General features: G+C 40.2%; 1 protein-coding gene across 1 annotated transcript in view; it reads left to right on the forward strand.

Annotated features, from left to right (window-relative positions):
• LOC115107096 (putative ferric-chelate reductase 1) overlaps positions 1 to 12,960 on the forward strand; it is a 21,079-nt gene extending 8,119 nt beyond the window's left edge. Inside the window, exons 3-15 of the mRNA XM_029630477.2 lie at positions 2,461 to 2,558; positions 3,250 to 3,379; positions 4,541 to 4,735; positions 5,040 to 5,141; positions 5,321 to 5,465; positions 5,802 to 5,909; positions 6,062 to 6,177; positions 6,600 to 6,686; positions 6,870 to 6,961; positions 7,072 to 7,130; positions 7,277 to 7,414; positions 7,957 to 7,982; positions 8,115 to 12,960. Coding sequence (XP_029486337.1) covers positions 2,461 to 2,558; positions 3,250 to 3,379; positions 4,541 to 4,735; positions 5,040 to 5,141; positions 5,321 to 5,465; positions 5,802 to 5,909; positions 6,062 to 6,177; positions 6,600 to 6,686; positions 6,870 to 6,961; positions 7,072 to 7,130; positions 7,277 to 7,414; positions 7,957 to 7,982; positions 8,115 to 8,204 — 1,386 coding nt within the window. The 3' untranslated portion in view covers positions 8,205 to 12,960. The remainder of the gene's footprint in view (positions 1 to 2,460; positions 2,559 to 3,249; positions 3,380 to 4,540; positions 4,736 to 5,039; positions 5,142 to 5,320; positions 5,466 to 5,801; positions 5,910 to 6,061; positions 6,178 to 6,599; positions 6,687 to 6,869; positions 6,962 to 7,071; positions 7,131 to 7,276; positions 7,415 to 7,956; positions 7,983 to 8,114) is intronic.
• Positions 12,961 to 13,238: the final 278 nt, after the last annotated feature.

Genomic DNA, 13,238 nt, shown 5'->3' on the forward strand with positions numbered 1-13,238 from the left:
GGGGGCAAGTGCCCGGAAACAGTTCGATGGGGCAATCATAAGGTCTATGGGGTGGTAGCATGGTGGCCCTCTGTTTGCTAAATACCAGTTTGAGGTCATGGTAACACTCGGGAACTCGGGTCAGGTTGATGGATTCTAAAGACTCGGGAGTAGAACTCGGGGAATTCTGGAAAATACAAGTAGCTTGGCACGTAGGACCCCACTGCTTGATAGTGCCCACAGACCAGTCGATGTGAGGGTTATGGCTGTGAAGCCAGGGGTATCCAAGGACGAGAGGGAACTCGGAACAGGAGATCAAATGAAAGTTCATCAATTCCTGGTGTTGTGAAACTGAAAGTCGCAAGGAGGTAGTGACATGAGTGACAAGTACAGATCCCAAAGGGCTTCCATCCAATGTAGTAACCCTCATGGGGTCACTTAGAGGTTCAGAGGGAACGCCATTCTCCTTCGCCCAGACACCATCCATGAAGTTACCTGCGGCTCCAGAGTCTACCAAGGCTTGAAGGTGAAGCTTGTGGTTGTCCCAGGAAAGGGTGACTGGAATGAGCAGACGGGAGTTGGATGGATGGGAGGAGGTTATGTTTCCCGTTACAGTTCCCCCCGGTCTGTACGGGACAGAGCGTTTCCCTGGAGCCCGGGACACGTGGAACGGAAATGGCCCGGTTTGCCGCAATATAGACAGCGTCGCTCCCTCATCCGGCGGTCTCTCTCAGCCTGGGAGATGCGTCCAATCTGCATGGGTTCCGGTGGAGCCAGCGAGGATAAAGGTGGGGACTCGGAGCTGGGACTGATAGGGGCTAGAGGTCTACGGTTGAGTTCTCGCTCTCTCAGACGCTGGTCAATGCGTGAGGCCAACTTGATCAGGGACTCGAGATTGTCCGGTGGTTCCCGAGTGGCCAGTTCATCTTGGATAGTGTCGGAAAGGCCTTTCAGAAAGCACACCGTGAGCGCCTCGTTGTTCCAGCCACTCGCTGCTGCCACCGTGTGGAACCGGATGGCATAGTCCGTCACGCTGCGCCGACCTTGGTGGAGAGTCAGGAGCTGTTTGGCTGAGTCAGGACCACTGCTTGGGCCTTGAAACACTCGTTTGAATTCCTCAGCAAAGGCAGAGTAGCTGCCACAGCAGGAACTATGGGCATCCCACACAGCAGTAGCCCAGGCCAGGGCTTTTTCCGACAGCAGGGTGATGATATATGCGATCTTAGACCGGTCAGTGGGGAACGACGAGGGTTGCAGTTCGAAGGAGAGAGAACATTGGGTGAGAAACCCTTTACAAGCACTTGGATCACCTGAGAACCGTTGGGGAGGTGGAAGACGAGGTTCAGCCAGGGTGTTAACTGCCATGGGTACGTGAATCTGAGGTACTGGGACGGGAACTGTTGCCGGGGTAAGTCGATCAGATATCTGCTTTATGGAAGTCAGCATCTCCGACAGAAGATGAGAATGTCTAGCCATTAAGGCCTCTTGCTGAACCAGGGCGGCTTCGTGGCGTTGGACAGTCTCCTGGTGGTGGGACAGCATGGCAAAAAGGTCCTGGAAACTGGCTGCCTCTGGGTTAATTTTTGGGCTCTGTGTTTCTGTCAGGACCTGGTTACGAACCCGGGTCTCCGGAGTGAGAAACAGTCACTTAACCAACTGAGCCACGAATAGTCGACAGAACCCAGAAGATGAGGCAGACACAGCAGTACTTGAGACGGTGTATTTAATGAAGTAAAAAGTGAAGTCCTTCAGGAAAACATGTAACTCCACAACCTCAAAAGGAATTCCACAAGAACAAAGGTAATCCTCCAAGACAAAAAGGTAAATCCACAAGGTGGTAGGTATAGCATAAAAAAGCCTCAAAAGATACTCAAAAATAAATAAACAAGAACAAAAACAGAATTCCACAAGAGAGTCCACCGGGATCAACAATAGTTCACAGAATACTAGGGCTGGGTGCTAACATACAAACACAGAGCAAATAACTGAGGAAAACTAAGGGTTTAAATACAATCAGGGGAAACGAGGCACAGGTGCAAATAATAATGGGGATAAAGGGAAAACAAAAGGTCAAAAAGCACAATGGGGGCATCTAGTGACCAAAAACCGGAACAACCCTGGCCAAATCCTGACAACTATAAGGAGTATCATGACACGGTTCACAGATCATAGGGTCTTACAGGAGGCATGTATACAGTGCATTCAGAAAGTATTCAGCCCCCTTGACTTTTTCCACATTTTGTTACGTTACATACTTATTCTAAAATAGATCAAATAGTTTTTTTCCTCATCAATCTAAACACAAGACCCCAAAATGACAAAGAAGGAAAAGGTTTTTAGACCCCCCCCAAACATAACATCCCTCCTGCCAATGAAGTTTCTATGCGAGAATTGCCAGATCATTTTTGGGAATTCCTGGCATGGAATCACCCTGCTGCATCTGAATAAATCTTCATGGATCCTTTTTTTTTCTATTCTCAGAATTCTGCAATTTCTCACACATCAAATTCACCTAAATCCTCCATCCAGGGAATATGGAGGGCCCCCACATCAGGCAACCTCAACTCCATCCAATTCAGGTGATTCACCCATCCAGTATCTGACTAGCTCCTGAACCAGAATTTTCACTTCTGTTAGCAGTTGTTGTTATTCTTCAATAACACAGACCCCAAAGCAAATCAGGGGGAGAAAAATATATTTATTGAAAGAGAACAAATCCTAGTTGTTATGCTCGAACGTAGATGGCAGATGTTTATTCTTCCCTGTCCTCAATGTTTCTCCGCTGAACAACGAGACAGGATGTAGTTTATACCCAAGCCTAGCCTGTGGTTGACCAATTAGAATTCCTTGCAGTAAAACTGGGCCAAAGGCCAAAAACCAAGTATCCCGTTTCAGGCTCAATGTATAGACAATTTGGACCAATGAGACCTTGCCACATGTAGCTATGAGTCCCAGACTGAAATTCCTCCTGTATCCCTGACCCATTTATCTTCAGTTCCCCTTTACAAAAAAACAACTATTTCCATTGATCATTAATTCCCTAATACAGAAAAACAACCATATCCATTGATTGTTAATTCCCTCTTGACCTCTATTCCTCTGCATTGTGTATTTATCTTAGAATATTCTTACACTTCTTATACCATGGGGCCCAGTTTCCTGGACACAGATTAAGCCTAGTTCTTGACTAAAACACACTTTAAATGGAAATTCTGTCCCTTAATGTTATTACATTGTTTTATTATTTGTTTTGCCGTGACATTTTTACAGTGCCTCCTTTGTAAAAGATTACTCCACCTTCTGGGTTGGAGTGAGAAGTTCTCCAGTCACATACAACATCGCTGCTGCACCCCCAGCTAGCAGCACATCCGTTACCTCTACTGCCTCCTCATCCTCAGAAGTGAGTATGATTACATGCACACAATAATATGATTATTGTGAATATTCAGATTAATATAATAGTTTGATTAAAACATTTGCATGCTTTGCAAGAAGAACGATTTTCGTAATAATCTTGTTTACATGCACACGAAATCTAAGGCTACTGATGGGACTTTGATAAATGCAGAACATTGCCAATCAAAAATAAACGTTCTACCACAGCTACCATGCTATTTTTGGGAAGTCTACTTGATTCTGAGTTCTGACATTTTTAACTCCCTTCACTCATGCAAAAGAGGGAGGCTTGCACTGCTGGTTTTGGTACATGCACAGATCAAATACACCGCTGGAACTACGATTAAGGTGTTTACATTTTCCACAGAGGGTTCTACATAGAACGCAAAAGAGTTCTACCTGGAACTAAAAAGAGTTCTACCTGGAACCTAAAATGTTTCTCCTACGGGGACAGCCGCAGAACCCTTTTGGAACCCTTTTTTCTAAGAGTGTACCAAATATTTAGAAAGGTTGCTCAGAAAACCAGATGTTTTACTCGGCATATGCTTACTTAGAATGAACGCCGATTTAAGATAAGCAGAATAATGTGTTTACATGACTAATGCCATACTCGGCCTACTGATCAGTTTAATATCGAATTATTAGTGTGCATGTAGACGTACCTAGTATTTCCATTGAAATCCTTAGTTCTTATGGTAATAGATAATAGTACAAATGTGTTTTATTTAAAACATAAACTTGTCTTAACAATGTATCACAAGTGTAAGTGATAGTCTCTCAAAAGGTCAAATAGGGGGTGCTTATATTTGTCCTGTTTCACTGTATGTACAAGTACGAGTGGGTAACCTGTACGAGTGTGAGGTGTGAAATGGAAATGTGTTTTTTGCTTATCCCAACACCCCCTGAGAGTGGGGTCATTGATTGCGACCCTGGAGAAATTAGGGTTAAGTGCCTTGCTCAAAGGCAGATCAACAGATTTTTCACCTTGTCGGGGATTCGAACTGGCAACCTTTCAGTTACTGGCCCAACACTCTTAACCGCTAGGCTACCTGCCACTCACTCTCTGACAATATTATCATATTACATTTTCAATCAGACAATAACATTTATTTTCACACACTATTACATAAGTGCTTTACAATAACATTGAATATGTTTGTAATAGGTTTCCAACTCCAGCACTGGATGTGACAGCACTAAGGTCTGTTTCAGCCAACCTCTGAACTGTGATCCTGGGGTCAGCCCAGACTGTTACTTCCTGTCTGCTATGACCTCTCTCGGTGACACAGCCATCCAGTTGGAGATGACCGGCCCTTCAGATGGCTACATCGCCATCGGCTTCTCAGATGACCAGAGGATGGTAATGTAGCCTTTTCAGAAGTAGTGCATGCACATCCTGCAATTCAATATGCTTATTCAAATTTTGAGGCACTCGTCCAGATACTTTCACTTGAAATGAAGAGGGTGAACAAGTTTATTTTTAAAGCGATGAAGAAGGATTGCATGAGGGCAGGTGGAAGGCAGCCAACCAACTGCAGGAGCATTCAACAGTGTGCTATTTTTCATTCATGCATTTTTGTTTATTGTACCCTGCACCTTCAAGTAGCCTGTGGCAGGGTTGATTGTGTTCCTCTCATAATCTGTTTTCCTCTGCATCACATCAGGGAAATGATGACATCTATATTTGTGGACGGGACAGTGGCGGACTCATCCAATTGCAACACGCCTTTTCAACAGGAAAGAAGACACCAGAGATACTTCCCCTGGTACTTGCTATTATTATGACATATGAAAAGCTAAGAGGATGATCGCCATTGGAATATGGACTGGAATTAAAGTTTTGATATGACTGATTTGAAATGGAATGTACCCCCAACCCTGATGCTATAATGAATCACAAAACAATCGGTCATGACTCAAATGTCTCTTGTTTGTCCTTTTCTAGGGAAATGTTTCTGATGTTAAATCCTCAGTGAATAATAGTATCATTAGCTGTTCCTTCACGACTAGGAACCCCATTTCAACTCAGCGATCCGGAGGGTCCAGTTCCCTCTACTATCTCATGATCGTTCACGGGCCCTCCAGTAATGGTACAGTATGAGCCAAAAGCTTACAGCATAGTAGCACCAGTACTGGTACAGAGGAAGTAGTTGTATCCCTCTGTCATTTTATTTACATAGTGCTATGACATCTTTTAGGTAATAATGAGTGACATTACATGGACATGGAAGACGGGATCTTAAATCAGCACTCCTACTCTGACATATTGTATGAATACGGGCCCTGTTATCGAATAACGATTCTAATGTTGTGGGCCTGGTACCGATGAAGAAAGCAGTCTGCTTCAGTCTAGGAGTAATATGTTTCATAATATCATTTTATTATATTTCTCTTATTGTATTTCACTTTTCGGTTGACTTTGACAGGGATAATCGGCCGCCATACTGGCACCTTCATCAGTGACACTAAAGTGGATATTTCAAGTCCTCAAATTGTTACAAGTGAAAAAGAGCCACCTATTATTAAAGCACATGGTAAGGTTGCCGTTTCCTTAGTGAGATGAGTTTGCATGCATTGCCTCAATCAAATTGTTATACGGTAATACACTGATTATAACTACATATACAAGCTTAAAGATGTGTGTATTGATTATGGATGATTGATTTATTATCCTGTTGTGCTTTAGGTTCCCTGATGTTGATAGCATGGATGACCACGGGTAGTTTGGGAATGATCATAGCCAGGTATCTGAAAGGTGTGGCCAAGGGGAAACATTATTTTGGGAAAGATGTTTGGTTTCTGGTGAGTTTCTATAATACTGTCCCTAATATGTTTTAGTGTAGCAACATTTGATTGTACTTTAAATGTTTTCACTGCTATCGAATTGGTGCCTTTTCTACATATAGATAGACCGGGAGAGTGTGTCAAGCAGGCGGTCACTTGTGTTTGCGAGGAAGCTATGCTGTTAATTAAGCAAGCAGACTGATGTCCGTCACGTTTCTAGTTTCGAGTTTTATTAGTCGTATGTACGGGATACACGTGGTATACACTGTCCAACAAAATGCTTACTTGCAGGTTCCTTCTCGACAATGCAACCACAAAGAAAAAATATAAGAATATGAACATAAACATTAGCACGTCTAGATGACTTTATTAGGTGGAATGTTTTTAGTACTAAATAATAATGCCACATAATCTGTACTCTTGGCTTGCATGTCCCTCAGGTGCACGTGTTTCTTATGACACTCACTGTTGCCGCCACCATCATCGCCTTCATTTTGGCCTTCTCAGAAGTTGGAGGCTGGAGTGGGGTATGTATCAGAAACCTTTACTGCGCGACGATTGTTATTTAAAACAAACCTATCTGACAAATGCTGTGCCGTCTACAGTTTTATAAAACCTACTCTATTATGAAAGGCTCAGATAATTGAAATAGTTACAAGAGACAGTTTATGAGCCCAGTGTGTTTATAGGGAGCCCATCTGTGTTTATAGGGAGTCCATCCTGTGTTGGGCTGCATCGTTATGATCCTGGCCTTCTTCCAGCCAATCGGTGCCATGTTCCGATGTGGACCTCATCATCACTGGTAAGGGATCCAGACTCATACGTAGTGTATGTCAGTTTGCTCAAGTGTATGTAAATCCAAAAGTGGCTTGTTTTCTCAAGGTAATGTATTATATTTGTGTTTTTTCACAGGCGATTCCTCTTCAATTGGTCGCATGCTTTGAATGCAGTGGCAATAAAAGGTTTAGCTGGTAAGGAACTGTGATCATGACATTGTGTTTTTGTTGGATTTTATTAGCATAGTACAAAGTACCATATCTTCTCAGCCAATATCTGTCAAACATGGTTGCTGTTGCACTACTACCATGTTAGTAATTGTGTTGACATTATCTTCCAGTGGCAGCCATCTTCACTGGGCTGTCGTATTTTAGCACCTCTGAGGATAGTTGGCTTCTGAAGGTGATGGGTGGGTTTGTTGGATGGGAGGCAACGATGTACATCCTGCTGGAACTCCACATGCGCTGGAAGCGCAATGGTGAGATCAAATACATAATGATATCGATTAAATGCAGGTTGATGATATATAGCCCCCCTATAATATTGTTAAATGCAGGTTGATGATATATAGCCCCCCTATAATATTGTTAAATGCAGGTTGATGATATATAGCCCCACTATAATATTGTTAAATGCAGGTTAATGATATATAGCCCCCCTATAATTGTGTTAAATTCAGGTTGATGATATATAGCCCCCCTATAATTGTGTTAAATTCAGGTTGATGATATATAGCCCCCCTATAATTGTGTTAAATTCAGGTTGATGATATATAGCCCCCCTATAATTGTGTTAAATTCAGGTTGATGATATATAGCCCCCCTATAATATTGAATAACCTCATATTGTGGATCTGCCATATATAACTTTTGTCGGCCTCTTGGCGCACGTCAAACGCTCTGACGAAGGACAAGAGGCCGACACGTAAGCTTGAATAAACAAAGTGATACAAGCAAGAGAAGTGTGCAGGTTTCTACTTTCTTTTTAAATAATTCAATATAACTTTGGTTGTTCTTCTAGATCATACAGAGAGTGCTTCTGAATCGGTACGCTGAATCCCACCATTTAATCCCACACATTTAAATGTACTTGTTGTATCAGTGAATTAGTAAGTGACTCATTCTTAACAACTATTTTTGTCTGCCATGGCTGTACTTGACTTTTCATTTCTCCCCCAGACAAGCATGGAGTTGGTACTGCTGGTCTTGTTTTTCCTTGGAAATATAGCCTTTTTGGTGGCACTACTTGTTGGAATTGGCTCGTCATGAAGATCTGCTGAGCAATGGACTGAGATCGGAATGTTGTGATAAAGTAAATCTTTAATATAGCTCAATGTACAGTATATTTTAAATAATTGTATATTTGTTTGTTGTCAAATGTTTTAAAGTAACTGTCCATTGATTGAGGATTGAATGTGATCAGATTGTCAATTTATACAGTATCCCTCCATATAAGTATGACAGACTTTCCACGAGGACGGGCATATTGGAAATTTAACCAGGGTTTATTGACTGACACTACTTTCTTAACAAAAGGTAAGGAATTCTTAACAGACTTTCTTACACAATACAGGTTCAGTGGACACAATTATTGTACTGGATGCTTTTAAATGTACCTTTAGGGGCCATTGAATTCAATTGTCATCCCAAAAATGGTATCGGTCAACAGAGAAAAGAATTTCAACAGAAATAGAACATTTAACATTACACAATGGTGTTGAATGTACTTCATAATCACTGAATAATCTAGACACTTAACAAAAGGAGATTGAGGAATTTATTCATGAAAGACCGGGTTAAAAAAATAAAATTACCAGAGCAAATTCAATATAAAAACCCGTCCAAAAAGAACCTACAGAAAAAGTTACAAACGATGGAGAAATCCTTCACACCAAGGGAGATTCTGAATGAGGAAGGTCATCCAACCTCATTTGATGAGTTTTGTGATATACAGTACCAGTCAAAAGTTTGGACACACCTACTCTTTATTTTTACTATTTTGTACCTTGTAGAATAATAGTGAAGACATCAAAACTATGAAATAACACACATTGAACTATGTAGTAATCAAAAAAGGGTTATTTTATATTTGAGATTATTCAAAGTAGCCACCCTTTGCCTTGATGACAAATGCTCAGCATATGCCTTCAAGACTGTTGGAAAAGCATTCCTCATGAAGTTGGTTGAGAGAAAGCCAAGAGTGTGCAAAGCTGTAATCAAGGCAAAGAATGGCTACTTTCAAGAATCTTAAATATAACATTTATTTTGATTGGTTTAGCAGTTTTTTGGTTACTACATGATTCCAGAGTGTGTTATTTAATTGTTTTTGATGTCTTCACTATTCTACAATGTAGAAAAAAGTAAAAATAAAGAAAAACCCTTGAATGAGTAGGGGTGTCCAAACTCTTGACTGGTACTGTACGTTTCCCCCCAAATCATGTTAAACTATCTGCTATACAAAATGATCTTGTGAAGGCCTAATTACACAGGACTAACTATTGATTACTTTCAGATGTGGAAAATGCCTTGCCTTGATGGCATTCCAATAGAGATGGGCTTTTTATGAACTACTGACAGATCAATTACTGTCATGTTTTAATTACTCATATATAAATGGCAAACTATCAGACACACAAAACGAGGGACTGATCTCTCCTACTGAAGCAGGAGCCATGGGGGCAATACAAAGAGCCAGTCTATTTTTAAAAAATGGGAGTCACCCCACTGTGCTAAAATATTGGCAAAATGTATTGCTCATAGAATTAAAAAGGTCCTACCGGGAAATTAAGTCAACATTATTTGGGTATTAGCCAACAGAATATGAGCTTCAAAAATGTGATAATAAAAAATACAAGATTTTCACTGGACAGTTACTTTAAAGAATGTTGCTGTGAGAATCATGACACAAAAACACTGGATGGCAAAGTTGTGTTTTTATACTCTGTCACACCATTATCATTATATTACATGACATTTAAAATAAAGTGATTGCACAAAATATGTACAACAAAATCCGTACAAATTATGAATTTATTTACATTGCTATTATAATCTTACAGTGATTATTGGCACCCTTGCACTTTTCTTCAAATTAATTGAAATTAAATATATATATACATTTGTCTCCACAATTTATTGGATTGTCAACGTTGCATTTTTTAAAACTTAAGTTTGCCATTTAATTTAGTAAAATAAAATGGTACAACATTTTTGACACCCAAACTTGGTTGCACAGACAAGTGAACTGCAAAACAAGCAACTTATTTTAAAAGAAATAAAGAATTATTTAAGAAAAGGGCAAGGCTGTTAATCATAGAGATTGAAAGAGGCCTTAACTTTGGGTGGGCTGCTGTGCTTTTAGAGGCTATCTTCATTCATAAGTAGTACATTTTCTTATTTTTTATATTTGAAAAAAGTGTCAAACTAATATCAAACACAGTACAGTATGAAGATAGGCAGAAACCGCTTCTCCAATAGAAAGACTAAATCACACTTGTAGTCGATGTCATGGCGACGTTGGCTAGCTAAGCTCATGCGCAGAAACACGTCATCGGGTCTAACGGTCTTGTGCGAACTGTGCATGTGCAGACTGACAAATCAAAGGCACTACTTAGATATAAAGTTGTTTTTGATGAACATTTTTCAAATTAGTTTGTCACTTTCACGAGGTTGGAGTCATAACATGTCCATCTACTTAAGACATTGGCTCGACTCTAGGTTGTGCCTTTATATTTACAGATAATTAACAACTAAGGAAGAATTTCTCACTTCTCTCATTGACTCATACCAAATGCCTTTTATAAAAAAATATTTAACACTCAAGAAGTGGGATACATCGCCGAAAATTAGAAAAGTCAATTGAACTAGCCTACTCCTTCAGCCTTGATAGCATTCCGGAGCGTGCCTGTTCGAACTGAGTACTTATAGAAGCCATTAGTTACAGGACGCTTTTGTTTACTGACTGTTGCCAGACAATACTTTTAAAAAATGCCCCCCAAAAAATTGGCGAAAGTGAGATATACATCTGGTGAGAGTTATAGTTCTAATGAAACGGTGGTAACTTTTCAGCTTCGTGCTTCTTCTTGGCCGTCCACTTGATTGACCTTTGTCTTAAAGTAACGATGGACTGTCGTTTCTCTTTGCATATTTGAGCTGTTCTTGCCATAATATGGACTTGGTCTTTTACCAAATAGGCTATCTTCTGTATACCAACCCTACCTTGTTACAAGAGACTAGAGGTCGACCTCTTATGGTTTTTCAACTCCGATACCGATTATTGGAGGACCAAAAAAGCCGATACCGATAATTTTTATTTTTATTACAACAATACTGAATGAACACTTATTTTAACTTAATATAATACATCAATAAAATCAATTTAGCCTCAAGTAAATAATGAAACATGTTAAATTTGGTTTAAATAATGCAAAAACAACGTGTTGGGAGAAGAAAGTAAAAGTGCAATATGTGCCATGTAAAAAAGCTAACGTTTCAGTTCCTTGCTCAGAACATGAGAACATATGAAAGCTGGTGGTTCCTTTTAACATGAGTCTGCAATATTCCCAGGTAAGAAGTTTTAGGTTGTAGTTATTATAAGGAATTATAGGACTATTTCCCTCTATACCATTTGTATTTCATTAACCTTTGACTATTGGATGTTCTTATAGGCACTTTAGTATTGCCAGTGTATCAGTATAGCTTCCGTCCCTCTCCTCGCTCCTCCCTGGGCTTGAACCAGGAACACATCGACAACAGCCACCATCGAAGCAGCGTTACCCATGCAGGGCAAGGGGAACAACTACTAGAAGGCTCAGAGCGAGTGACGTTTGAAACGCTATTAGCGCGCGCTAACTAGCTAGCCATTTCACTTCAGTTACACCAGCCTCATCTCTGGAGTTGATAGGCTTGAAGGTTTAAACAACCCAATGCTTGACGCACAACGAAGAGCTGCTGGCAAAACACACGAAACAGCTGTTTGAATGAATGTTTCTGCCTACCACCGCTCAGTCAGATACTTAGATACTTGTATGCTCAGTCAGATTATATGCAATGCAGGACACGCTAGATAATATCTAGTAATATCATCAACCATGTGTAGTTAACGAGTGATTATGATTGATTGTTTTTCATAAGATAAGTTTAATGCTAGCTAGCAACTTACCTTGGCTTACTGCATTCAAGTAACAGGCAGTCAGTCTCCTTGTGGAGTGCAACAAGAGAGAGGCAGGTCGTTATTGCGTTTGTACGGTTGCAAGACTGTATCCCCCGAGCTGACAAGGTGAAAATCTGTCATTCTGCCCCTGAACGAGGCAGTTAACCCACCGTTCCTAGGCCGTCATTGAAAATAAGAATGTGTTCTTAACGGACTTGCCTAGTTAAATAAAGGTATAAAAAAAGAAGCCTTTTTTAAATCATTTTTTTTAAATCGGCAAATCGGCGCCCAAAAATACTGATTTCAGATTGTTATGAAAACCTAATTAATCGGCCATTCCGATTAATCGGTTGACCTCCACAAGAGACTGTAGAGACAGCATCCAAGATGGACGTTCGTATACACTGTTTCGTGGGGCTTGCCATCTTTCTAGATTCAGTTTTACTGGGATTACTACGCATGCGCACTAGCACTCAGTGCAAACAAGGAGTAGTGAATGTCATCACGTTTTCCAAAAACATAAGAGAGCAGTTGCTTAGGTACTGTATCTCTACCCGACAGATAATAACAAAACGATCAGTATAATTGACTGATAGTTGTTATTCAGCAGTCTTAAAAGTATGCCTTATCTATTTTTAAGAACTATTGAAATAGTGATTTTGGCAGACAGCAGGCAGTTTGTTGTTTACTTGTCTCATGATTATACTGTACGTTCCATGTATTTAGGGCCTGATTACTCTATTTAAACTGAGCTTTAGTATTTCATTTTCTTCTGTTTGTTTGTTTTTTAAAATGTTTTTTTTCTTTATTGTAATTGTTGTTTGATCATTTTGTTGTCCTTAATGTGGAAGAAATTCCAATAAAAACATTATTACAAAATTTGGTTGATGGCACCCCCTAGTGGATACAGTGTCTTATTGCTGCTCGCGTAAAGTAAGTAATTGGTGATACCTTTACCTACCCTCTACAATTATGATATTGACAAACATAGAGGGCTATGTCAGCAATGTTAGTGTCTGTCAAAACTACTTCCTGAATTTAGTTTATAACCAACAAGAGTGTACATGTTTTAAGAAATGACAACGTCTACTCATTCCTATTCACGTGGTACCAAAAATTCAAGTTTATTGTCACCCACATAGAATGAAAAC

Source organism: Oncorhynchus nerka, linkage group LG23 (assembly GCF_034236695.1).
Source record: "Oncorhynchus nerka isolate Pitt River linkage group LG23, Oner_Uvic_2.0, whole genome shotgun sequence".
NCBI lineage: Eukaryota > Metazoa > Chordata > Actinopteri > Salmoniformes > Salmonidae > Oncorhynchus > Oncorhynchus nerka.